We start from the raw sequence: 27,357 nt of genomic DNA, 5'->3' as shown, positions 1-27,357 counted from the left end.
GGCTCTCAATCCCCTCCCTCTCACCCCTCCCCCACTCAGCTGCCCGGTGTTGACCAGCTTCCTCTGCTTGGGAGGGAAGTCGGCCCAGTAGAGTCATTTACAGTTAAATGGTAGGATTTCTCCCCTCACCCTTTCCATTTGTTTGCCTCCCCCACCCTCATTTGCATTTAAAAGAGGATCCCCAGGGAGGGGGCTGCTTAACCGGCTGGAGGACTGCCTCCTACTCTCCAGAATGCCCACTCCTAGCATTCTTTTCCAGCCTCTGCCTGGAAACGTTGTAAGCAGCTGATTTCCTTGTTTGATTGGCCCTTGGGGTTTGCTTTCAGCCTGTATTCAGTCTGATTCATTTCTCTGGTGTTTCCTGGTCCCTCCCGGGACCCCGTCTGGTGGGTGGGCTGAGTGGAGTAGGAGAACCAGGCCATCACTGTGATGATGACACCGTCTCACTTTTGCAGAGTTCCCTTCCATGCACAAAATATTTTCACATACTTTATTTAGTCGAGTCCTTACAGCAAGCTTGGATGTAGGTATTTCCTCCTGCATCTGACATGTGGGGCAGGGAGCTTCAGGAAGTGGGACTGTCATGATCTTGAGGGCCAGAGAGCAGTAGGGCGGGGATGGGGACACAGGTCCCTGTGACACTGGTGGGGTAGCTCTCACCAGCCTGCAGATCCAGGACTGCTGGCTGGGCAGGGCTTCAGACTCGCAAAGCAGTGCCTCATAGTGATCTCCCAGTAGAGACCATCCCCAAGGCTCCCGTGATGATAAGGTGACTGGAGTGACAGCGAGCTGTACTGTCCAGAACTGTAGCCAGCAGCCACGGGTGGCTGTGGAACACTTAAAATATTGCCAGTCTGGTTTGAGACATGCTGTTAAATATAAAATACACACAGGATTTCAAAGACTTTGTATGACAAAAAGGTATAAAATAGCTCATTAATACATTTTAAAATGCTGATTATACATAGGGATAATATTTTGGATAGGCTGGGTTAAGTGTTGTTAAAATTAATTTCACCCAATTTTTGAAAAATGTGGCTGCTAGAAAATTTGAAATTGCACATGTGGCTTGCGTTTATCCTGTTAGACAGTGTTCTACCAGACTGTGGGTTTCATGGCCCAGAAGTTTGGACCGCAGCCCTCTGCATTTACAGCAGCGGGCTCCTGGGCTCCTTGGGCCTGTTTCCTCTTCCGTACGACCAGGATGCTAGAATCCATTACCTCCAAAGGATCCCTCTAAGCTCGTTGAGCAGTGTTGTTTGCTTCAAGCTCTCTGTGCCTCAGTTTATTTACTTGTCAGATGGAGTGAATGAGTCCTGCCGTACTATCTGCCCATTTATCGAATTGGAGAATGGATGGAGAAACACTTGGAGAGCGGACAGAACTGCATAAATGTTAGGCAGCACCACGGTGGTTCCCCCAGAACACACCCGTAGGCACCGCAAGAGGCATGGAGGGAAGTACAGCTTTCTCAACAACAGCTTAGGTGGCCAGGGCCCCGAGTGGGGATAGTGATCCTGGGTCCAGTTCTGCCTTGACCCCCATGAGCTTCTGGAAAGCCTGTGTTCGGAGGAATCAGTGCCATGGAGCTCCTGAGCCATAGGTGAGGGCGAGGGGGTAGTTTTTATTCCTGCTGTTTACTAATGAGAAAACAGAGATGGAGGTGGCTTGCTCAGGGCCGGAGAGGGAAACTACAGCAGGAGGAGGCCTGAGGTCTTCTGATTTCTAGCCAGGCCTGCTCCCACCTCTGCAGTGCAGTTTGCAGCTCGTGGCATTAGGGTCTGGTTGTCTCAGATGAAAGCAAAACTGTCCACTCTTTGGATCCTCCCTTCCCTCCTGGAACCTGGGAGTTGGGGACTGTGAGTCTGGAGGCTGGCCCTCTGGCCCCAGCCATCAAGGCCCAGAGTGAAGCCTGCTGTTCCTGCCCTGCCACATTCCAGGGCTGTTTATTCCCCTTGAGGGACTGGGTGCCTCCTTTATTTTTAGCTAGTTCAATATGACAGCTTCGGTGTTGGGCAGCAGCTTGGTCTCTCTCACCAACCAGGAAACACCTATTAGTGGATGCCAAGGTCACTACGAGGACCTTAGGCATGACCTCAAGGCCTCCCCTTGGTCTTTCTGGCCAGAGCAGTCTGGATAAGGGAAGGACCAATGAGTTTGGAGTCTTCAGCTAGAGCTGCCCTGGTTGCTGGGTGCTTGGGTACTTTCACTTGACTTTGTGGCCACAGGTTCCTCCTGTGATACGGGGCCAATAATGCCCAGCCTGTGAGTGTGCAGATTGGATCAGGGCGGTTGGTGTGCCCAGCCCGGCCTGGTAAACTAACCGTTATATCTTGTTTCTTGGAACCTCAGTTTCTGCATCAAGAATGGGAATCCCTTTATTCTGCCTGTTTTTGTGTGTGTTTTTTTCCGGAGTAAAAAAGTGTTGTACAAGCAATTCCTAGTGCTTAATAGTGAAACAGAACTTACAGTTCAGAAACATAAATTAAATAAGGGAGAAGCCTCTGAGAGCTGTGTCTGGACCTTGAAAAAGAAACTGGGGGCCCCTCACATTGAACTTGCCAGAGGGACCCTTTTGCTTTGGTGCTGTTTGCACACACATCTTTCACCACAGAGCCTCTAAAGTGGAATTTGTTGCTGTGCATTTCCTCGGGTGCCATTTGGATTCTCGGGTGCCATTTGGATCCTCGGGTGACATTCGGACCCTCAGCAGTCTCTGGGAGGCTTTGGCGGACTGAGAGTCCTCAGAGGGCTCTGTGTTTCTCAGGGCCTCTGCCTCGAGATACAGATGTTGTGGGAGGGAGGGGGGGTTAGACACCGCCTGGAACACCCTGTTCCTCAGAGAGAGGCTGTTGGCCCCACGTAGGTCACCATGAGGCCAAAGTGAGGGGCTGGTGCTGGTGAAGGGCTGGGCCATTCAGGGAAGAGGAGCCTCCGGCCTTATCTGAGCCAGCAAACCCTTCTGAATTCCCGGGCTAGGCGTCACCAGGGGCCTTCCCGCCCAGCAGAACAGCCACCCAGTTCAACCGAGAAGCCACGCTGAGGGCTCTAGAGGGACACAGAGGGCCTGGAAGGCATGGCCCCTGCCCACCTGGCATTTGGGGTCTAGCAGCAGGCACAGACCATGCATGCGTTGCTTCAGTGCCCGGGAAAGACTCTTACTCGGCAACGCGTCCATCAGGGCAAATTAATTCCCACGTAGTGACACCAGAGGCCGAGGGGATGCCGAGGAGGGGAGCAGCCGCTGTTGGGCAGGGTGCATCATGGCATGCCCTTTGGAGAAGGTGAGTGTGGACTCGGGCTTTGGAGAAAGAAGGAGCGGGGCATGGAGAAGCTGTGGACAGGCCAAGCAAGCAGAGTGGACACTGGGTCTGTGAGGAAGGACATTTGCTGGTGAAGAACCACTGTCAGGCCCTGGCTGCCTGAGGGAGGGCAGCGGTGAGCTGGGAGTAGCTGGCTTCTTTGCGGAACCGCAGGGCCCAGTGCCTCCCTTTGTGGCCAGCTCCCTCCCTGTGACCAGCTGGCTAAGAGCTAGATAGAAATTTAGGTTCCTTCGATCACCACCCGCAGCCCAAGTAGCCGTAGGCAGCAGAAAAAGGGGCTGGACGCCTGCCGAGGGGCAGGCCAGGCCGGGGGGGTTAAGTGGCAGACACCGCAGCAGAGGGTCTCTTTGGGCCAGGATGTGTGGACTTGCCTCGGCTTCTGTACTTCCTTCCCCAGGTTGTGAGAAGGGAAACGTGAGAGGGGAAACAAACAGATTGGGCAGCTTATAGCCGGTGTGAGGTGAACAAGGCTTCCTAAATCTCACATTGCAGTGGCGTTCTTTTGCCATGCTGCTTCTGGAATGGACAGAGCTGTGGTGTTAATGCCACCAGCATCCCCATATCTCTGCTCCTGGGACCCCTGGCCTGGGTTCTCCCTGGGCTGAGCAAGAAAGGCACAGAAGAAGGAGCGCAGGACCAGTATTGGAGAACCCGTGTCCACTCCACTTCCTTGCTGACCAATGAGTCATCCTGGCCAGCTGGAGAACCTCTCTGGTCCCTGGCTTTTCCTTGGGGTGTTCCCAGTGATGACACCTGCCCTACTTCTCTGGACAGGATGGTCGAAGGGCCACCATGTGAAAGTGCTGCGCGAAGCAGAGAGCCCTTTATTGGTTAGAGTCACGAACACACCCACATTGTGGATGGAACCACTGCGGCTCCTACAGGGTGACAAAGCCGGAGTCAGACGTGGGTGTGTGCATCGTCTCGCTTGTGGAGGCAGGCAGGGCACCGGGGATGTCTAAGTATGGCTGTTAGGAGCAGTTCCCAGAGGAAGTAGGAAGGTAGAGGTAAGGTTTCAAAAGAGAGAGTGTTTATGATATAATTCTGTTTTTGGAAAATGAAATAAACCAAGTTCTGTATGTGTAAGTGTTTGTTTATGCAGGAAAACTGAGGCAGGACATGAAGCAATTAGCGGGGCCGTCTTTCCTCGGGAAGACTGGGGAGAGAACTCATACTTTTTACTTTTATGCATTTATGTGTTTGGATATCCTTTAAAAATAAATGTGTATTACTGTTCTTACGATAACTTAATATTTGTTGTTTTTAAAAATTAGTAAAACACTGCAACTTTTGCCAGAATCTTTCATTTGCGATGGTTTTAGGCATAGTGCTGCCTACCTTTACTTTCTCTTCTACAAAATGGGTCAATAACACTTGGAAACCAGTGCATTTTTGTCCGTGTTTAGGTAGGAGGAGTTCGACAGGTGAGGGAGGGCGCCGGCCTCCCGTGAGATCGTTTGGATGGCAGGTGGGAAGGGTTACCTGATGCCGACTTTGTTCTTGGAACATCATTAAAATTCTCCCACAAGCTGTCGGAGGTGACAGCTCATCTTAAGAGTGAAGAAAGCAAAACTCAAAGACGTTATGTGACGTTAAGTCACACAGCTATTTAATAAATGGCAGATCTTGGATCTGAACCCAGCTCTCTTTGCCCAGGGCTGCGTGTTCTTTCTTCCGCATGAGAAAGAATAGAAGTGTGTAAGGGGGAGCCCCAAGTTAGAGGGCTGCCGCATCCAAACCATGTGACTTTTTCTGAGTCCTGGGTCTCCATTTCCTTTGCTGTAAAATGTTGATAGTGTCTTTCCTGCCTACTTCACCTGGGCGTTGTGCTGGGAGAGAGGGAGCTAACGTATGAAGCATCTGTTTCACGCCCAGCACCTGGCACCTGTGAGCTCATTGCATCTCTTTCTGACATCCAAATGGGCAAATATGGGTGAAAGTCCTGTGTATAAATGAAAAAGCCCTCTGCAGGTGTGACCGTTATTAGACTAATACCAGTCACCCAGAACCTGTTCTGACCTGAGTCAGTCTAAGAAAGAGAAGTGAATCCTGTGTTGAAACCTCTGCCCTGCCCTTGAGCAAGAGGCCTTCTTCCCCCTTCACTGCCAGCTCCCCAATTTCCTTTTCAGGAACTTCACTTGGAAGGCCTGCACCAGGCACCTTCAGCCACACCTGTGGCTCTGCTTCATTCTTGATCCTCACAGAGAGGATGAGAGAAGGAGTGAAAATTTTCCATGGCTGTACCCGCTTCCACAGCGGGTCAGTGTGCCCGGGTCACCAGCGGTTACACCTCCCGCGGTGACGGGTCTGTTCACTTGGGCATGTCTGGTCTTGAATTGATTTACTGTGCGCGTTCTCTCGGGAGCAGGAGGGGCTCGAGGTTGACACAGAGATGTTTGAGTTTAGCACAGTGCAGGGCCACTGGGTTTGTTCATTAGCTGACGGCTCCGGACCAGGGGCCTTGGCGAGGCCGTGTTCTCCCTTCTCACATCTTCTGAGCGGCCTCTGCTGTGATCCCGCGTCTGGCTCCCAGGCTCTTTTGGTCCACAAGAAGGACAGTCCAGGACAAGGACTTCATAGTATGGGTTTGGCGAAAAAGTCCATTAGGTTTTTTCATAAAATAAAAGACACATTTTTTCATTTTCACCAATAACTTTATTGATTTGGATATTCTGAGTGTGTTGGCTATCTCCCATGTGGTATAGCATTGATTGTTCTCAGTTAATGTCTCTGTTTGATCGCTATCAACTTCAACTGGTCTACCCGACCTTGGAGCACCGTCCAGTGAGAAATCTCCGGCATTAACCTTCACAAACCACTTTTGACCTGTTCCGTCAGTCACAGCACCTTCTCCACACACTGTACAGGTCTTTTTTTTTTTTTTTTTCAGTTTTCAGTTACATTTTTACCTTTCTTGAAATAATAAAGCATAATATGCTAAAAATGTTGCATATTTTCTTTTATCTTCAGTATTAAAATGGCTATACAAACATTCACCAATTTTGATAAGTTTTTAAAAATGCATACTGATATGATAGCTGTCACAGCACAATCTAACAAAATTGTTTCAAATGAAGTTCACCTTAGTGCTACTAGAGACCTCTTATGGAAAAAAATGAATGACCTTTTTCTCCAACCCAATATTTGGGCAAAACTGCCCACCAAGTGCAGCTGCCCTGGCTCTCGCCCTCTTGAGAAGGGCTCTTCCCTTCAGGTGAAAGACACCCTGGAGGCCAGACCGGGATCCTCATCGGTCTCAGCCAAGAGTCTTCAAGACTCTGCTTCTTAGCTTGTGGTGTCTGGGGTCCTGGCACCTCCCACATGTTTCCCACGCCAACCAGAGTCTGGCATGCTTGTGTGCAATGACAGCTGTCCTGTGACAGATGTTCCAAAGGCCAGGGCTTGCAGCTTGAAGCTGCCAGAAGAGGTTCTGTGTTGTGCCCTCTGGTCACCAAAATGTAGGCTGGGAGTTGGAGGCAGGGGAGGGATTGTTTGGGCCCCGTGTTTGGCCAGAGCAGTTGGAAGGCGCATCCTGACAGAAGAGGGTGGAGTGGGGAAGTGGGAGTGGGAGGGCGGGGGGAGAGAAGGAGATCTGGACATGCAGTGAAGAGCGAACGGAAATGGAAAGGCTGAAAGGACTGCAGACTTTGCCAAACCTCAGTGACCAGAAGTTGTCCGTGTCTGGGTCTGCACCCTCTGTCATCTCACCCATCCTGGGCTCTGGCCACACCTTCTGTGAGGAGAAATAGCAGCTCTGCCACTAGGTTTCTTATGGGGCACAGCCACACCGAGGTCGGGACAAGCAGGCAGGAGTGGTTTCCCTACCTCCTTCCACCACCAACATTCTCAGCCCCCTTCCCAGGCAGACAGAGGCAGCCAGCCCCATGCTGGTTTGAATGAGGGGAAAGAGGCCCCTTGTTCAGCAAGGCGCACAGAGTGTTGGTGGGCACCTGGGCAGCCCCAGCCCAGGCTCTCTGCTGATTCTGAGGCTCCTCCTGACCTCCCGAGGAGCAGCAGAAAGGGCTCCCTCCCTTCAGCTTATCCATATTCATGGGAGATCCAGGATGCCTCAAGTTCAACTAGCTTGCATCCTCTTTTTGGTCCCATCTCCTTTCACATCTCTTTGGAGAGGGGTTGTACCACATGAAGATAATTCATGAACCTAAGGCAGAGGAGGTACGCGCTCCCCCAGACACTCGGGGGAGGTTTTTCTCTGTCTCCAGCCTGCTAGGCTCTATTTGGGTTTGGCTTGGCTGTCCAAAAACACTGGGAGTTTCAGATCAGTGGCCCTGTGGCGAGCGGTGCCTTGAGTTCGGAGGCAGGATGGGTGTGGAGTAATGGAGAGCCCTGCCTTTTCTAGAAGCTTCTCCCTGTCCACCTGGAAGACCTCAGCAGCTTTGCTTTGGCCTGTCCTCCACTGAGCAGTGGCATGGGCTCCCCCCGGGATGGGGATGACTGTAAGGGTAGTGCTAGACTTGCAGGTACGAGACCCAATTCCCCGCTGTGTGCTTCGAACTAACCACTTAGCTTCTGCATCTGTAAAGTGGGGATTAGGAATGTCTCCTTGATAGGGTCGCTTCGAAAGTTAAATGACATACTGGATGTAAAATCATTTGTAAAACCATGATATAATGATAAAGTATTTATTCCAGCATCAGTGGACTTTCTATTTTGTACCAGGCAACTGGGTGAGTTCCAAAGATCTATCCGGCATGTTTCCTTTCCCTGGGGACTCACATGTTATCAGAGGAGATGGAAATGTGAACAGATAACCGTAATGTAGGGTGAGGAGTGTGGCAGTCGAAACATGTCCGCAGTGCTGGGGTAGCAATGTCGCTGTTCCCGCATGGGCTTGCTCTTGCTTGCCCACTCCCTACCCAGTTTACAGCTTGATCTTTTTGAAACGCAGATCTTGTTTGGGAATGCTCGTTAGAGGCATCCCAAGGCTTGCTGTGTTTTGGAGTCAATCTAGATTTGTTTACCGTGGCTGCACGGGCTGGCTCTTGAAAGTCTTTCCCGTTGTCTCACGCTGTGTGCCTGATCCGTATGGAATTTATTTCTGTTCATTGCGCAGACCACCTTCCCTTGCCTTTGGCCTTCACACATGCTCTTGCTTGTGCCTGGATGCACTCTTCTCTGGCTTGCGTGCAGCAGACCCCCCGGCTGCTCCTGTGGCCACTCACGCACACTTGTATCTTGGCCACCTCGCCCTCCTGAGACTGTGGGTGCAGTGGGGGCTGGGACTGCTGATCCAGTGCTGCCAACCTTGGGGGTAGAACAGAGCAGGTCTCCTTGTAGGGTCATAATTCTGGCATTTTCTACCTGAGCTCTTAGCGGTTTCTGATTGCTCTTCTTTGCTTTGCCACTAAGGGGAAAGGAAAAGGTGGTTGTAGGAGAAGTGATCGGCGGTGGGGGCAGGATTGTCTCTGGCCACAGAGGACACTGGGGGACTCCAGCCAATGCCTTGATTGTCAGTGAGGCAGGAGGGGGCAGGGCCTTGGGGAGCACGAGGCTTGGAGAGCAAAGCAAGAGGGCTGCCAAGGAGCAAAATATGCAGAAATGACCTAGGACTGGGGACTCTGTGTCCTTGAGCCAGGACATTGCCAGCCACCCTGAAAAGTGAGCGTGAGATTCCATTCCCAGAAGCAAACCGATGTCAAGGTCTTTTTAGGCTCTCTGGGTCCTAAATCCATCTCTCTCTCCACCAGGAGCCTTCTGTGTGCGAGGCTGCATGTGAGGCACTGGGAGGTTGAGGTGAACGGAGCAGACACTGTCAAGGTGACAGATGCCGAAAGCTGTGATCCAGGCTAGACCTTGGCGAGACATCAGTGCTGAGGGAGGGGTTGTCTCTAGCTGGACTCAGACATCTGCAGGGGGAGTGGTATTTGATCTGCACATGGAAGGGTAGGTGAGGTTTGGGTATCTGGGAAGAGAAGGAAGAACATTTTAGTAGGAAAGCCCAGCCCCCACCAGGAGAGGTAGAGGAGGTTTGGCACGGAGCCACACCTACGGAGCACAGGTGTCTCAAACACGGGAAGGCACTACAGGGCTTCTTAACAGGGGTTGCAGTTTAGGAAGGCAAGTGTGGAAGCGGTGGAAGAGGATTGGTTGGAAGGTTGAGGGACTGAGGATGGAAAACTATTACAGTGCATGAATGAGTAATCAGGAATCAACAATGTATGCATGTGGTTATCAGGGCTTCCTAAGTTGAGGATGGGCACAAAGAAGGAACTCCGAGTGGACAGGCACCGTGAGGACAGGCATATAGGCCAAAGCCAGTCTCATAGTATGTGCCCAATAAATACTTTTTGAGACAATGAATGGGAAGACACTATGAAAGAAGAACAGCCCATGACAACCCAGGGGGCCTGAGGTTAGGAGCCTGGGAACTTTGAGGAGAAAGGGGGTCCCAGGAGGAGGAGCAGGTTAGGTCAGTACATTGTGTGACTTGGACACGTGGTCACATCTGCCCTGGTTCAAGGGCATGGGAGCTTGAGAGGCTCTCTCCAAACCTTCTGGGGATGGTGAAGTTAAGGTCTCTGCTCTAGTCCTGTTGGCCCATGTTCTAAAGGGCTCTAGCCGTTCGGCTACTATTTCTACATACCTAGAAATCACACCCAAGGAAACCATCAGCCCACTGTCTCTTGTTAGTAGGCTGATGTCTATCAAGCACTTTCTGTGTCCTTAGCACTTCTCCACCGCATTTAATCTTGCAGCATTCTGTGAGTTAGGTCCTATTAATCATCTTGGTTTTTCAGTTGAGGAAGCTGAAGTTTAAATGCCTGTTAAGTGATGGGGCTGGGATTTGAACCCCAGGTTGCTGACCCTGGAGCTCTCCTTCACCTCTGTAGCGCTGCCATTCATGTGAGGGTGAGCCAGCCACTTGTCATAGAGGGAAGGAGTTGTGTGGGAGCTTAAGTTGTGTGGACATGTCTCTGGCATGTCCTTGGAGATCAAAGGGTAATATTCGAGGCTTGAAAGAGGTCTTGGAAATATTTGGTTCATTTTACAGGGGAGGAATTAGGGCTCAGAGCCCTGCCGTCACAAGATGGCATTTGCGTGACTTCACATCTTGTGACGTGCCAGCGTAGGTGGTCAGGTGCTCGCTGGAGCCGGATGGTCTTAGGCGAGTGGGAACCTCCTGTGCTCTGTTCTTCCCCAGCTGAACTTGATCTGAAATGACCTTCCTCATACTCCTTCTCATCCTTCCCCCAGATTGACAAGTATCTCTATGCCATGCGGCTCTCCGATGAAACTCTGATAGATATAATGACTCGTTTCCGGAAGGAGATGAAGAACGGTCTTTCCCGGGATTTTAACCCGACAGCCACAGTCAAGATGTTGCCAACGTTTGTGAGGTCCATTCCTGATGGTTCAGGTGAGTCTCTCATCCAGAGATGGCTCCAAGGGCTGAATGCGCTGTGGAGACATCCTTCCAACTTTCATTCATTCCTTCACTCATTCATCCACTCATTCATTCATTCACTTACCATTTCATCTATCTGTTCCCCTGTTCATTCTTTCATCCATCCATCCATCCATCCTCAATCCATCATTGATCCATCATCGATTCATTCATCCATTGTAAGTCTACTGAGCATCTACCATGTGCCAGGCACTAGGGATACCGTGGTTAGACAAGGCTGACCTGCCCTTATTGTCCTGTCTAATGGCTTGTGATAAGTAGGGGTAATATTGCCCTGACTGCTGTGGCTCAGTGGATTGGGCAGGGTCCCACAAACGGAAAGATTGCTGCTTTGATTCCCGGTCAGGGCACATGCCTGGGTTGTGGGCCAGGTCTCTGGCTGGGGACGTGTGAGAGGCAATCAGTTGATGTTTCTCTCGCACATCAATATTTTTCTCCTCTTTTCCCTCCCTTCTCCTCTCTCTAAAAATGAATGAATAAAATATTTTTTTTTAAAGGAAAGGGTAGTATTTATGGATCTTGCAGGTGCTGTGCAAGATCTTAGAGATGCTTATGTGCAACTCCAGAATGTGAACAGTGAACAAGGAAGAGTTTGTTTTAGGAGAATCTCTCCATTAGCGCATCAAGGCCTCCCTACAAAAAAAGTAGCAATCCTAGTGACCAGGTGGGTCTCAGCCTCAGAGGGGAGATTCAAGTCCACATCTGAACAAATTTCATAGATGCTAAATCTGGGTAGCCCCCCAAAGCAGAGAAATGGCAAGGGGAGATAGAGCTGAAGGAAAAAATGACCCTGTTGGTGTGTGTCTGTGTGGCAAATGCCCCGCCCCATAGTGGGGAGTTGGGGGCTCAGTCCCTGCACTGGGCAGACTGGAGGCTGAGTAGCCTGCTCAGAGGAGGCTGTTTGTCCAGCCACCCCACAGTTAGTAGTTTGCAGGGGTGGGTGCTGTGCCTGCCCCAGTTTGGGCAGGGACCCGCTCTGAGCTGTGTTCTGTGCTCTGGGCTGCAGTTCTGCTGCATGTGAGAGAAAGAAGAAAGTTTCTCCTGGGGTTGTGAGTATGCACCCTGAGAGGTCAGCCCTCGCTCCATGCTCTGGAGGCTTGAGTAAAACTGAGATTTGGGGCATCTGATGTGCAGCCTGGGAAATGGATGTCAGGAAGTCTGCAGCTGTTGCAGCTGATGTGCATGGAAGATGGGCGAGGGCAGGGCTTGTGAGAAAGTCCTGCTGTGCCCGCAGCCAGCCTTGATGAGTCTTGGAAGATTCAGATGCTAAGGACGGGCATGTGCTGTGCTTGTTCTGTGGCCACTGGTGGGCTGTATGTACTTCATGCCTGCACATTGGCATTTGTATCTCTGATGGTTCTTAACTATCTACCTCACCTCCGTCCTTTGGTTTTCCTTAAGGTCTTGGTTACCAGCAGGTTCATTTTAATAACTACTGAAGAGATTCTGGCCATCAGAGTGACCAGACTATAGTGTACCCTGGGTTTTGTTCTGATATTGCTGGCTTTGCCACTCACTCTGGCTTTTTCCCAGCTCTGGATGGCACACACAACCAGCATTAGCTAGTGTAGTCTTGCAGTTCTGTAGGTCAGGCATGGTTGTGCCTGCTACCAGCTGAGAGAGGAGGAAGGGGAAGGGGAGGTAGGTGGGCGTGCCCCCCTTCTTCTTGGAAGAGCTCAGAAGGGTACCTGATATTTTGAGGGCACCTGATTCTGTGTGACTGCCTAGGGCTAACGCATCCGTTTCCTCCTGACCTTGCTTCAGCCAGCTCCCCATCCTAGGACCGGATATCCGCACCGGGTGCTCTTCCTTACTCTTTCCCAAACTGTTTCCAGGTCGAGGGGCTCAAGAGTGTGATCCAAGTACACTAGGCAACTAGCTGTTTGCTCCCATCAACTACTCTTCCAAACAAGGCTCAGAACTCAGACTCACTGGGAAAATCAGCATTTCTGCAGCCCTGCCGAAGGGATTCCTGACAGACACCAATGAGTATAGACTGGGACGGTCCCACAGGGAAGGAGCATGCTTAACCTGGCTTACCTGCCATGCCCTGAACTTGTTTGAGCTTTTCCCCCATATTTTATTTGTTTCGAGATAATTTATTATTTGAGTATCTCTGGAATCAGCAGTGGATTGTACGGTAATCACATGATATAATTATTATTGGCAGCATTTTGTCTTATGTAACACAATGACGTGTCTCATGATCAGTTGTATCTGAGGTGTGATGACAGATGTGGCACTGCGCCGGGCTGGGATCACTGTCCTACAGTTACGGGGTGGGAGGCAGGAGCCTGGGCCTCGGGTCTTTTGAGTCTCCGTCTTCTCTGGTGTGGATGGGGCTGGATGTCTCTGGTGTCTTAGGAGCAGAGCAGTGTTGAGAGCAGAGGGAGAAAGAGGAAGTGAAACCGGAGTTCTGAAGTATGCGGCCCCTCCCTCCAGTGCGAGGGCCTGGGTCTGCCCGCCTGCACTCAGTGCTCTTCCCCTATCACCACCCCCCCCCAGCCCTCCTTTCACCCCACTGAGTGTTTTTTCCACCCTGTATTAGTTTCCAAGGCTGCCATAGAAAGCACCACAAACTGGTGGCTTTAATATGAATGCACTGTTTCACAGTTTTGGAAGATCGAAGTCCAGGGTATCAGCAGGGCCATGCTCCTTCTGAGAGACTCTTCCTTGCTTCTTCTAGCTTCTGGTGGTGGTCTCGGTGTTTCTTGACGTTCCCTGCATCTCCACAGGTTGCCTCTGTCAGGACGTGGTGTTCTCCCCGCGTGCCTCTGTCTCCACATGACATTTTCCTCTTAGAAGGGTACCAGTTGGATTAAGGTGTGCACTAATGACCTCATCTTAACTTGATTGCATCTGCAAAGACCCTCTTTCCAAGTAAGGTCACATTTATAGGTGCCGAGGGTTAGGACTGCCACATATCCTTTTGGGGGACACAAAGCAACTATAACACACCCAATAGCCTTTTCCCTGTGGCTGTTCCTGATTTCCACGGGTGGGTTCATTCATGGGTGTATTCCGTTCAGGTGCCCGGAGCCCGCACACTTCTTGGAACGGCCCCTGCAGCCCTCCACTGGCACTGACATTGAAGCCAAGGCCTCTGATAACCGACCCAAATCCAGCCCCTGTCCCTGTGTGACCAAAGTGCCTCCAACCTTCACCTCCCCTGCGGTACTATCAGCCAGGAACCAGGAGGTCCCTTGGATAGTTAGAGTGCCGGTCTCCTTCATAGTAAACCCAGCGCTGTTCCCTTTTTGAGACGTTAATTACTGCTTCAACTCTGTAATTAGTCACAGTAGAATTGGTGGTGGTAATCCCAAACCACTGAGGGAAAAGTTGGGCTTGCCTGGGGGGGAGTGGGGGGGTGGGGGGGATGTTCCTGCCCCTAAGTGGTGACGTGACGCCCAAGTCAAAGGGAGAAACGAACCTGTCTTTTCCTGCTGACTTTCACCTGGTGGACTGAACATTGCTGGTTTTCTGTAAATGTGTCAGCCCATTTTTACTAATTTTTTTGCCTTTGGACATTTTTTTATGGGTAGTGGTTTTTTAAAAATTGCTCTTCAGTAATCCATATATTAAATATTTTAAACCCTAAAGTGGCTTTTAGCTGCTGCATACCCTTTTTGGAATAGGAAGGGAATGGGTAATAAATAAAAGAGGAAGATATCAAAGCCTTTCACTCTGGTGACTGGGCTGAACAGACGTCTCTTTTCCAAGCTGCCCAGTGTCCCTTGTGTCTCTGTTTGATTTGTAAAACCTCTCCTTTTTCCCCCTCTCTTCTTGTTTATCCTTAAGGATATTGTTCCCTGGCTGGTGTGGCTCAGTGGATTGAGTGCTGGCCTGTGAACCAAAAGGTCGCCAGTTCTATTCCCGGTTAGGGCACATGCCTGGGTTGCCGGACAGGTCCCTAGTTGGGGACATGTAAGAAGCAACCACACATGGATGTCTCTCTCCCTCTCTTTTTCCTTTCCTTTCCTTCTCTCTAAATAAATAAATAAATAAAATCTTTTAAAAAGATGAATATTGTAAATACCAATTATATTGTAAGCTTTTGAGGGCAAATCGAGTTGAATTATTTCTTTGTTTCTGCTTCATGGTTCCTAGCACGCTCTATCCAAAATGGTAAGTTTAAAAATATTTCATTTATGGTGTGGTCACTGTTAATTTTTTGAGCCTCCAAAGTATATAGGGCTACTTTCCAGCAAAAGCGAGGAAAGTATTTCCTTTATTTTCCCGCAACATTTGGGCTGGTCCCTTATCTTTCTCTGTCTGTTTCCTTGTCTGGAGAGATGGTGGGATCACCTCGAGGTTCTTTCCATCTATGAAATCTCCTGAATGGCTAGTGTTCTAGTTTTGTTTTGTTTTTTTACTCATCCAGTATCTGGATTGCAGATAGGAGGGAGAGCCTTCATATCTCATGTGCAGAATTAACTATTGAGCAAGGCAAAGGTAGGCATTTCACGCAATTGGGGTTTTTGTTTGCCCCGTATTCCAGCACAGGCCTGGACTCAAGAGAGACATCTGTCCCCATGTTTGTTTTCTATCATTTGCGGGTGATAATGGCTGTCATTAGAAAGTGGAGAGTTGCCAGGGGCCCTTCAGATGCTTTGTTTAATGAGCCTTCTCTGGAAGAGCAGTTCTCCTGGCTGCAGTGAAACGGGACATGTGGAAAGAAGTTGTAAGTAGGAGGCACCAGGAGCAGAAAGGAAGGTTGAGGCCAGAGATTTGAAGAGGAAGTTGAGGGAATGCCCGCGGCTGCAAGAAGAGGCTGAAATGAAAAGAAAAACTAAACAAATAAAAGCTCAGAACACTGGGTCAGTCTCTGGCTCTGCTGCTCACTGTCTGTGTGACCTTGTAGAAGTTGCCTCACTTTTCTAAGCCTCCATTTCCTCCTCTGTAAAATGGGCATGATGACCCTTTTCCTGTCTGCCTCAGGCTGTCCAGGGGATCAGGTGACAGTGCTTTGGAAACTGCACACCACCGTGGAGTTACCGTGGCCCTCCTCTCCATGTTTGTCTTTGTCATTTAGTAACCGACTGTGTAAAGATTCTTTGGGTTGGCCCTTCCCAACCAATGGGGCCAGTGAGAGGACCCCCGCTCATCAGGCCTAAGTATGTATATCTAACCCCGGAGGAAAGATTCAGAAGTTTTGAGAATTCACCGTCATGCCTGTTATATTGTGGGCAGGGTGCGGCAGGTAAAGGGGGAAGCAAAGACAGGCTGTCTCATCCCTACCCTGATAACCCCACAAAGTGGGTGATCCCATGGTCGGCAGCTCTGATGCCTCTGCAGTGGGCGGGCGGCACACCACAGCTCTGAGTTGGGGAACCAACAAGAGGTAAAATGGGATGATAGACCCCCTTTGTTATGAGGGTGAGTATTTGGGGGGCTCATTCTCTAATGAAGAATATTGAACTTGGGAATTTTCTCGTTATAGCTGAAAGAAATCTAACTCCAATTTGTATAAGCAAAAGAGGTCAAATTCCAGGTTCATGTAACTGGAAAAGCTAGTTAGAACCAGGAGTCACCTGTGTCTTGTCTTTCAGCCTCTTTGTTGGCTTCTTTTGGGGGCCACCTCTCCCTCCTGGTGGTGATGGCCCAGCAGCCATCGCTGGCGCCTCCCCTCAGAGCTGGTGATCCCATTGTCTTGGAGGCAGTGATGATCGTCGGACATGGGTGGTGTGCCCATTCTGAACCCGTCCATCCTAGTTCCAAGATGGGTGTCTCTGGGTGTTCCTGGGTCATTCATTGGTCCCCTGTAGCTAGAGCAGGGGGTCAGCCCCACCCCCAACCTCAAATATAAAACAGGAGGGTAGTTTTCTGGAGATGCTAGGCAGTCAACAAAATTTTCCAGGTAGCTTGTTGCCCTTACACGACGTCATTCCTTGTTTGGGTGGTGGAGAGGAGGGCCGAGCAGACCCCGCTCCGCCCAACCCAGGCTGTTCTCACCACACTGGCAGCAAACCCTGGACTGGTGGCCACTCTGTGCAGGAGTTGGTGCTGCGGGAGGGAGGTAAGCGTGTCAGGTTGCCCCTTCTTTCAAGTTGCATATCATCCAGTGGAGGAAAACAGGACATAACCCATAGAAAATAACAAGCATTATGGGGTTTGTGAGGACACGAGTGACTAAGAAAAGGGAGGGGCTCTGGCCTTGCTGCAGGTGTGACCATGAGCAGGTCATTCAGCTGATTTGGTTGGAGCCTCCTAATCCATAAACTGAGAAAGCAAGTTAATGTTTGTCCCATTTCCTGAACTCAAATGTAATCACATATAGAAGAGGTGCTAACTGCTATTTCTTTTAGCACAAACACCTTGGAATGAGGGTCACCTGTCAGGGAAGGGTCAGGAGCTGTGCTGGGCTGGGCACGGACCCTCTGTAAACTGCCTTCAGGGCGAGGCCCCGCATCTGCACTCCCACGTCCTGGTGTGTGGAGTGCCCAGCGTTTAGCATTCTCCTGACATCTCAAGGCCACCTGTTCTGGTTTCCTTTTCTGACTCTTAACTCCTTAGGGCCCCATTGACCTGTGCTTGTTTAAAAAAGGAGCAGCAGAGAGCTGGGGCAGACAGTCCATGGCAGGAGGCGGGGACGAGGCAGGGGTCTTTGCAGAGCTGCAGAAGTGTGGGCTGGCCCCAGGCACCCTAAGGCCAGGTTCCTGCTGATCACGGGCAGCCACGGTCATTTTCACTTACCCTGCTTGAAAAACTTTTGGCCTGGGCCCTGTAAAGATGCTTCCTGAAACCTGACCCCTTCCTGCACAAGGGGCCGGAAACTCCTACCTGCTGTGTCAACACTGACACCTTGGAGAAGGTGTTCCGGTCGGTATTTCCCTGTGCACAAGTGGTTTATAGCTGTTTATCAGACTGAGTTTTAATTATCTTCACTTAAAGGACAAAGCAAAACAAAACCAAAAATTGCAAGGAGTCGTGGGTGTTGAAGACCCCCAAAAAGGAATGTGGCCATTCCTGATGTGCCATCCTTGGGATCCTTGTCCCCATGGTCTGTCCGGGAGGCAGGTCTATCCATTGGTTGTGGATTTGGGCTTTGGATTTGAATTCCGACTCAGCTGCTTGCTGGTTGTGTGCTGAGTCACCCAACTCCTCCCAGCCTGTATTTGCACATCTGTAGAATGGGGATCATAATAGTACCTACTTCATAGGGTTGAGAGAGCCAGACACATCATTTGGTGCGTCTGAGGCATTTCATGACTGGAATATAGAAATATTACCATCTGCTCACTGAATGCCAGCAGATGGTAATGTAAAGATGATATTGTAATAGTACATCCTCATGAGAGGGGCCTCCTCATACCGAATTCAGTTGTTGTACCTGGTAGTAGTATTTCCCACAAATCTGGGGCACCTGCTCCCTCGGCCCCTTTCATCTGGACGATAGAAGCAGCTGAAACCAGCAGCATCATACAATGGAATGCAGCTCAGCCATAACAAAGAATGAGGCACTGATCCGTGCTGTGACATAGACGAACCTTGAAAATACCGTAGGCAGAAGGAGCCAGCCACGGTGGACCACATGTGGTGTGAGTCTGTTGATCCGAGCGCCCAGAGCAGGGAAGTCTGCAGAGACAGACAGCAGATTGGTGGCTATTGCTGGATAACGGGGTTGGGAGGAAATGAGAGTGACTGCGAACGGGTGTGGGGTTTCTTGGTTGGGTGGGTGAAAGTTTTCTGAAATTAGTGGTGATAGCTGCACAGTTCTAAATACGTACCAAAACCCATTAAACTGTACACTTTCAAAGGGGTGAATTTTGTGATATGTGAATTATTTATCAATAAAGTGCTTATTTAAAAAAACCCAACCTATCTGGGGCATAACTGCTTTCTGCTTAATGAACAACAAGCAGGGATACCAGAATTGAATGAATGAATGAATGAATGAACCCCCACCCTCTGTCATTAAGCAGCCTCCAAGCATTTATTGAGCTGTCCTGGGTGTCAGAGGCAGGTGTAAAGAATCCTAAGTTGCTTTTTCCCTCAAGGAACTTGAGAGAGAGGACCAGAACAGTGATAATCAGTGTAAGAGTTCTTTGTCTTGTTTATTTATTCCTTTACACTCTTGTTAGTTCAAGTATTTGTGGAGCTCTTACTGTGTGCCAAACACCACTTAAAGTTCAGACACGGAGCAGTGTGTCAGAGCTTACAGCTTGGTGGGCTCGAATACGTAGATGTGCTGGCCTTCTAAGAGAGAATGCTTTGTTTTTTTTAAAAAATCTGTTGTTACTTAAACATAATAATAATGAAAGAGCTTAAGGGATCCAGAAGAGCCAAAATAATCTTCAAAAAGAAGAAAACAGTTGGAGGACCCTTACTTCCTGGTTTCAGAATTTCCTGTAGAGCCACGGTAGTCCTGACAGTGGTGCTGGCACGAGGAGAGGCCGAGATCAGTGGGTCAGAGCTGGTCGCGCAGGCTGTCGGTTTAGCTCAGTGAAAGTTGGGGTGGGGGAGTGGAGAGTTCAGAAGTAAATCCACACATTTATGGTCACTTGGTTTTTTTAAAAGAGTTTATTTATTTATTTTTAGAGAGAGGGTAAGGGTAAGGGAGGGAGAAAGAAAGGGGGAGAAACATCACTGAGAGAGAGAAACATTGATCAGTTCCCTCTTACAAGCACCCCAACGGAGGACTGAACTCGCAACCTAGGCACGTGCCCTGACCAGGAATTGAACCAGTGACTTTTCAGTTTGCAGGATGACGCCCAACCAACTGAACCACATATGGTCACTTGATTTTGGACAAGGGTGACAGACTACAGTGAGGGGAAGGATAGTCTTTTCAGCAAATGATGTGGGGATAGCTGTCGATGGGCAAAGAATGAGGTTGGGCCTCTGCCTCATATTGTGTACAAAAATTAACTTATATATAAACAAATTATATACCTAAATGTAAGACCTAAAGCTATAAAATTCTAGAAGGAAGCATAGGTATGAATCTTTGTGACCTTGGATTTGGCAATAGATTCCTAGATAATGACAGCAAAAGTACAAATAACAAAAGAAAATATAAATTGTACTTCACCAAAATGAAAAACTTTCGTGCCTTAAAAGTCACCATCAAGAAAGTGAAAAGACAACTGAGAATGAGAGAAAATATTTGCGAGTCGTGTGTCTGATAGGGGCGTGTATCTGGAACATGCAGAACTCCTACAATGTAACACCGAAAAGACAACCCAATTTCTAAAATAAACCAGGGATCTGAATAAACATTTCTTTAAAGAACGTACATGAGTGGGCGGTAAGCACACAAAAAGGTGCTCACTGTCATTAGTCGTCAGGGAAATATGAAATAAAAATAATATGGATAATATCAAGTGTGGAGGGTGTGAAGAAAGTGCAACCTCCGCGTGTTACTGGTGGGTGTAAAATGGTGAAACAGAAAACAGTCCACACAGCAGTTCTGCTCCGAGTTATGTGCCTGAGGGAAATAAAAATAAACGTCCACACGAGAACTTTGCACAAATATTCGTAGCGGCATCAATCATAATAGTCAGGAGGTGTAAACAGCCTAGATGTCCATCCGCAGATGAATGGGTAAATGAAATGAAGTGTATTCATACAGTGGAATATTATTTGGCCATAAAAAGAATGAAGTACTGATACATGCTATATGACGAACCATAAAAATATTTCCTAAAAAAGATGTATTTTATATTTTGCCAAGTGTGAGAACTTTGTCACAAAAGGCCACGTATTGTGTGATCCCATTTATACGAAATGTCCAGAATAGGCAAATCAGTGGCGACAGTTTCGTGGTTACCTAGGACCATGGGGGATAAGGGACAAGTGATAGAGGGTGCAGAATTGCTTTTTGAGGTGATGAAAATGTTCTAAAACTGGTGTGTGGTAGTGGTGGCATAAGTGAATATACTAAACACCATTGAATTGTACACTTTAAGTGGCTGAATTGTATGGTGTGTGAATTATACCTCAATAATGTTACAAAAAGACGTTTTCCTGGGAAAACAAGATGTCTCAAGCAGGCCTGTGTTTACTGCTTTAGGATTGAGGGCTTAGAGGACCACTGGGGCTCAGCCTGGGAGGAATGCCTGTCACCTCTGGCTTGTTGGGACAGTGGGAATGCCTGTCACCTCTGGCTTGTTGGGACAGTGGGAGTGTCACGATAGCATCAGAAGTGAAATGAACGGATTTTAAGTGATGTTTGGGGGAGCATGTATGGGATAACTAATGAGAAATAGGGTGATGTTTGATGGCAGCTTAATGGTTTGGAGCCCTGCCTATGGCCATCCGCCCGAGTGCTGTGTGGTGGTCTTCGCATGTAGTCCCGTCGTCTTCCTCTGCCCTGCGGGGGCGTGGCCCAGCTACCACGGCACACTTGGGCCCGACGCATGAGACGGTATCGGGCCAGTTTGCTCTCGTGTGATCCAGAGGGACTTCTGTTTAAAACATCCCCTGGTGGAAACAACCCGAGTGCCCACCGACAGGGGAATAGATGCACAAAGTGTGATGTGCACACAGTCCAGTATCGCTCAGCCCCAAAGGGAGTGCAAGACCAACGTGTGCTCCATGCTGGCGTGCGTGAACCTTGGAGATTTTATTTTTATTTTTGCTTAATCCCTTCACCTTTTCCACCTGAACTTTTGAGATTCTATACAAAATTAAATAAGCTAGACACCAGAGGACAAATATTGTATGGTTTCACTTGTATGGAATATCGAGAATAGGCAAATTCATGGAGTCAGAAAGTAGAATAGAGGTGACCAGGCAGGGCCTAGAGGGAGGGGGATGGGAGTCATCCCGAATGGTTATAGAGTTTCTGTTTGGGGTGGTAAAAAGTTTTGGAGATAGGTAGTGTTGATGATTGCAGAGCACTGGGAGTGTATGTAATGCCACTGAACTGGACGCTTAAAAATGGTTATAGTGGTAAGTTTTATGTATGTTTTACCACAATGAAAAGAAAAGTCCCCTGGGGAATAGATGGAGTTCTGGCCTCACTGTAATCGGTATCTGAGCTGCCATGGAGGGAACCCAAGTTGCAGGACACCCTCAGAGGTAGGGTTTCTGTGGGGTGCAGTGCTGTGTTTATTTTTAATGTATAGAGAGCAGTGCTGTTTTTGACAAGGGTAAGGAATTCGAGAAAGATGAGGTGGGACTTGGTACTTGAGTCAGTACTTTCAGTCCCCTGTTGCCAGGACTGAGAGTGACTGCTGGAAGGTGTCGTGGGCTGGGGGCACCAGTGAGGTCTGCGTGAATCCTGCTTCCTGCTGGCAGTGCTGTACGAAGGGGGAGGCGGGTGGCCAGACGCTGGGAGAAGCTGCAGAGTGTGGGGCCTTCTTGTAAAACTTGAATCTGATGCAACACCCGTTGTCTCCTTGAACAGAAAAGGGAGATTTCATTGCCCTGGATCTTGGTGGGTCTTCCTTTCGGATTCTGCGGGTGCAAGTGAATCACGAGAAAAAACAGAATGTTCACATGGAGTCTGAGGTGTACGGCACCCCGGAGAACATCATGCATGGCAGTGGAAGCCAGGTGGGTCCTGCCCCCTCCAGAAACCGAGTCCCGAAGCACTGGTGTCCTGAGCCCAGGAAGGTGTCGTCACAGGTGTATGTGGAGAGGGACTCCTGGGTGGAAGGGTGTGGACTCCTGAAGAGACCCTACTGCTTGGTAAACTGGTGGGTGGGAGGGCTGCAGGGACGCTCACTAGGGAAGGGGGGGCAAGGGGGCGGCCCAGCAGCTGTTGGATAAAGGCCTTCGTCCCATAAGGACCCTGGGGTTTGCTCCTCAGCACAGGTTCAGGAGAGCTCTTGGCTCCAAACTCCTGAGTCATTGGCCTCCTCACCCACCTCACCCAAAGCCCAGGCCTCCTAGGGAGTGGCTGTCACCTGTGGGGCAGTGGGAATTTTAGTTTTGCAGCCCCAGGGCTAATCGAGGAATCCTGGCCATCCCATTTAATAGCCTCCTGTGAGTAGTTGGTTGTCAGCATTGAAAGCAAATAGGGCAGCACTTGATTGGGAAAGCACCACCCCCTCCTCTCGCTTGGTACCTGAGCCCCACCCGCTGCCTTTGCTGGCAGAGGGGTGAGGGGTGGGAGCTGTCCACCCCCTCCTGCCTATCTGGTTGCAGTGAGTGCTGTGTCCCCAGCTCGCTGAGGGCCCTGTGATAGCCCTGGCTCAGGTTTTCTGTCCTAAGCCATCCATCTGCGTCTTGGAAGCCTGTACTCCTTTAGATGTTCTAGCTCCTCCAGTTTGTGCCTCGCCTCCTTGGTTGTGGCTGCCATCCAGGATGGGTAGCCAGAGATCGCCAAATATTTGCGTTAGGAGGGTGTGTTCACGGCAAGGTCCATGACTAAGTTCTCCAGAAAACCCATTTGCTCCCGGTTAGACTTTGAGATGGGGCCCAGCAGTTACCCCTGTTACCTCCACTACGTGGACTGGAACCTGGAGCAAATACTCTGCCTTTTCAAGGAAAGGGCTGGTTCTGGCCTTTAACCTGCTTCTTGTGGGGTGGGGGTGGGGTGGTTAAGAACTTTTCAAACTGTGACACTGTCATTAGGACGATGAATCACTGTTCAGTCAGCCAGTGAAATGCGTGTATCACTGAGCAATGTCTCTGCCTGGAGGTTTGTTTTCCCGCCTGTCCCTCCATTCCAGGGCCGTAGGAACCGGCCCAGTCATCTACTGTGTGTGCAAAGGCTGCCAGTGGCTAGGGCTCCTAATTCTGCCCAGGGGTGGCTGCATCGCTCCTCCTTGCGGGTGGCCGGCAGCTGTGGGCTGGCATCCTGCTCCCTCCATTTGGCAACAAGCACTGACCTGTCGCACGTTCTTCCCATGGTCTTTGGGTTGAGCCACCTCCACCTGCGGCCTTCACCTTCGTGCTGCAGACATTCCCCTGTGCTTTGGCAGGGTTCGTAAGTCAGGGGAATGTCTCCCGCAGGTACATACGTCCTACGTTCACTTCCACAGCACCTTTTGTCTTCCAGCCGCCTCCGGGGCCTCGGCTGTCCCAGCCTCTGTCCCCATTTTCTCAGCCCCAGGAGCACTTTGTCTCCTGCTCGGTTGTTTCTCTGCCCCTGCCAACCAGGTTGCAAAGAAAAAATGAGGATGACGATGACGATAATGATGTATTTATTATAGCACATACATTGCGTTTGTCATATGTGAGGTACTGATGGAAGTACTTTATATCGATGAACTCATTTAATCATCCCAACAATGCTTTTCAGTAGATATTATTATTCCCATTTCACAGATGAGCAAATTTAGGCCCAGATGTCAAGTGATCAGCCCGTTGGGTCTCATAGTTTGTAAGTGACAGCTGGGATTTGAACGCAGGCAGTCTGGGTCCGGATGTTATAGTTTTACCAACATGGAACTCTCGTAGTCTGGGTTTTGTGTTTGTCTTGATTGTTTTTATTTATTAAAATTTTTTTTTTGGTGGTGAGGAAATGTGAGGGCTGTGGGCAAGGAGGAAGGTCCAGGGTCTGAAGGAGGGTTGACGGTTGAAAAACAGGGATGAAGCAGGAACCTCTGTTCCAGAAGTCTGACGTGAGGTTGGAGATGAGGACCGGCCGGTCCGTTCTTGTGGGACCTCTCATCCGTCTACACGGCTTCTGGAAAACCAAGGGCCCTGTGTCGTCCAGGAAGTAGCGTAGACTGTGAACAGGGCTGAATAATCTTGGGGTTGTGATCTCATCTTCTGAAATGTGTGGGAATTCTTAATTGATTTTTAAACAATGTGTTTGGAAGAATATTGAACTAGCAGCAAAGTTTTAAGATAAGCACAGAGAACTCCCACATCGCCCTCAGTCCAGACTGCCCGTTTGCTTCCCTCTCTGCCCCCCGCCCCGCCCCCACATACACCTTTACAGCGTCTCACATCTCAGTGCCGTTCTCAGCTTTAATAATTTTGGAAGCATAAATGCCACCTTAAAACATCACTTCTCTTTTAATTTTGGGAATTTGGAATAAGAATTGATTCGATTTTTATTGTAGTCATTGTTTGCCATCCTCGTCAGAAGAACTGAGTCTGAGTGTGGGAACCTTTAAAATAACTGGCATGTTGTTAGAAAAGAAAAATTAATGTTTTTTGGACTCTAAAATTTTGAGTCCGGAGAGCCTGGGTCACGTCCTTTCCCTATGGTCACAGACATAGGTGGCCTGAGGGGAGCTTCCTGTCTCCTTGAGCCACCGGATTGTGGACATTCCACAGCACTGCGCTTCCTTCTTCACAGAGCACTTCAGACTGTGTTTAGCTGGGCTCAGGGCTGGTCCGTGCTCCCCGGCTGTGTGCTCCCTCTTGCTTCCTGCCAGCAGCCTGCCTCGCTCCTGGCCTCTCTCTTGAGGGCCAAGGGGGGGCCTGGAGCTTCTGAGTGTGTATGACGTGGCGTGTGCTGATGGACTTAGTAGTGGGTTTATAGCTCTCAGAAATATAGGTCGCAGGGAGCTTAGCTGGCTCCTCCAGGGAAGGTGGTCACGTGTCTCTCCTTGGTCAGTACTGCCTGCTGCAGGCGGAGCCTGACTAATAGTGACTCAGCAGCAGAGGCTCCTACATCAAAATGGACAGGTTTTCCTTTACCCTGGCAGTAAAGTCAGACTTCAGAGCTGGGTCAGGGATGGAGCTGGGCCACACACGTCTGGTCCCCTGTCAAGGACACCCCTGCAGGGAAAGACTTGAGGCAGATGGCCTTGTCTGGGGGCAGGGCTGGGTCTGCTTCCTGTGACTGTGTGGCTTGACCTTGCTTGCCAATACCACCTTCTTTAGGCTTCAAGAAGCTCCATAGTTGTGTTAATTCCACACATACGGGAGGTCCAGTGCTCTGACAGCCGTGTGAAAATGATAAGCCGGGGCGTAGTACCTAGACTGTAGAGGCATAGAGCTAAGGAGAAGGGAAGTTCCTAGTCCAGCTTAGCTCTCCTCTGGTCAGAACACATGGGAAATAGTATATTCAGTTCTGGGTATGTTTTAGAGGTGAGGAGAGGTGTCGGATCCAAAAAGATTGCCTTATAGGAGGTGAGCCTCCCATCACAAACAGTGTTCATTCAGAGGCTGGGGGAACAGTTTGGGGCTCCTTGTAGGACCTAAGAGGTGCGTGTGTATCCCGGGCAGTGTGTTGTGGGGTAGGCAAGCTGAAATCGCGGTCCACCAAATAAATTATGGTGTTTCCACCCCACAGAACACTATGCAGTGGTGAGAACGAACAGTCTGCAAAGACACAAAACAGGGTGGATGACTCCATGCACATGATGTAGAGGGAGAGAGGACATTCATCAAAGAGCCCACGAGGTTATTCCACGGACATACAGTAGACGGGCAGAACCGGTTGAATGCGTTCAGGCAGGCTGGCGACTGCCCGTGTGGGGTCGGGTGCAGTGGTTTTGACTGGAGTGGACTCGAGCGGGGTGTCTGGGCCGACAGTGTTGTGTTTCCTGATCTGGGGGCCGGTGACCTAGGTGGGGGCGGCTTGTGAGAAGGATCCAGTAGACTCTGTACTTAGGGTGTGGGCACTTTTTTTTGGTATCCCGCTTACACTTCAGGAAAAAGTAAAAATACAAATAGCCTGAAGATCACTAGCTCACTCAAGGGGGCTAGTGCCCATGGCTCGGCTCGCGGAGCCTCTGGAATCTGCACATAGAGGTAGACAGAGAGGGACACCTGGGGGACAAGGGAGATGGGGCGGTGCCTTCTGAGAAGGGGCCAGAGGGCACTCCACCTGGGCAGCTGATGGGGACGGCGTGATGTGGAGTGATGAGTTGATTTCTGTTATTTAAAATTTTTTAAATTATTAACTACTTTTCATATTTTTAAATGTCCTCAATACCCTGATAATACGTACTAGTGACCGCTGAGAGGCCGGCTCTGTTGGAAGGGTCCCTGCGCTGTGGCCGCCCACCGGGCGGGCTGCGATCAGGGGCTTTTCTCTGCCGCTCACACTTGGTACAGCTTTGCCAGCAGGGCCAGGGGTGCCGTGTCATTTACATTTTTCCTGAGGTGCTTGTCCCCTCCTGACTGTTCTCTCATGCTTCCTCCAGCTTTTTGATCATGTCGCTGAGTGCCTGGGAGACTTCATGGAGAAAAGGAAAATCAAGGACAAGAAATTACCTGTGGGACTCACATTTTCTTTCCCTTGTCGACAATCCAGAATTGACGAGGTAAGGACACTCTGGGATTTCCGGGCTCCATAGACGACCCAGAGTGGAAAAGCTAATGAATCCCTTTTCTGGACTGCTTTTCCCTTTTATTTATGGGTTGGCTTGTGTGTCTTGTTTTGTTTAAGAAACTTTGTTGACATTAATGTGAGGTGACGATATTATTTATTTTTTCAATTACTTTAGTAATTTTGTATTTTTGGAAATGAATTGTGTTCTTTGTGGCCATCAGGCGGAGAGAGCGTGTATTAAACGTAAGCCTGTGATGGAAAAAAGTGGGCATAGTGGTGGGGAGAGGTCGGGAGGCCCTTGGTGTCAGGGCTGTGAGTTGTGGCGTTTGTGTGCTGGGAAGCCTTCCTCACTAGAGTGCCGGTTAGGGCACAGCCTCAGGGGCCAGGGCCACGTCTCCGTAGTCTCCAGAACCTCTGCTGGTCAGAGTTCCGGCCCCAGAGTGGGCCTCGGTTCTGGGCCTGCAGGTGGCTGGTGCACCCAC

At 49.8% G+C, this 27,357-nt stretch overlaps 1 protein-coding gene across 3 annotated transcripts in view; it reads left to right on the top strand.

The window, feature by feature from the left end:
* The window catches only part of HK1 (hexokinase 1), a 62,163-nt gene that overhangs the window by 10,848 nt on the left and 23,958 nt on the right, over nt 1-27,357 (top strand). For 2 of the 3 annotated variants that reach the window (XM_037029341.1, XM_037029343.1), the window contains exons 2-4: nt 10,539-10,701; nt 22,100-22,248; nt 26,748-26,867. In XM_037029341.1, coding sequence (XP_036885236.1) covers nt 10,539-10,701; nt 22,100-22,248; nt 26,748-26,867 — 432 coding nt within the window. Of the gene's footprint in view, nt 1-3,002; nt 3,280-10,536; nt 10,702-22,099; nt 22,249-26,747; nt 26,868-27,357 lie in introns of those variants that run through there. The other variant, XM_037029342.1, reaches the window with a different exon arrangement.

The sequence above is a fragment of the Sturnira hondurensis genome, unplaced genomic scaffold (assembly GCF_014824575.4).
Source record: "Sturnira hondurensis isolate 20B ecotype Veracruz unplaced genomic scaffold, ASM1482457v3 Scaffold0020237, whole genome shotgun sequence".
NCBI classification, from domain to species: domain Eukaryota; kingdom Metazoa; phylum Chordata; class Mammalia; order Chiroptera; family Phyllostomidae; genus Sturnira; species Sturnira hondurensis.
Note: the sequence above shows the minus strand (reverse complement) of the source record. Positions and strands in the feature narration are given on the sequence as shown.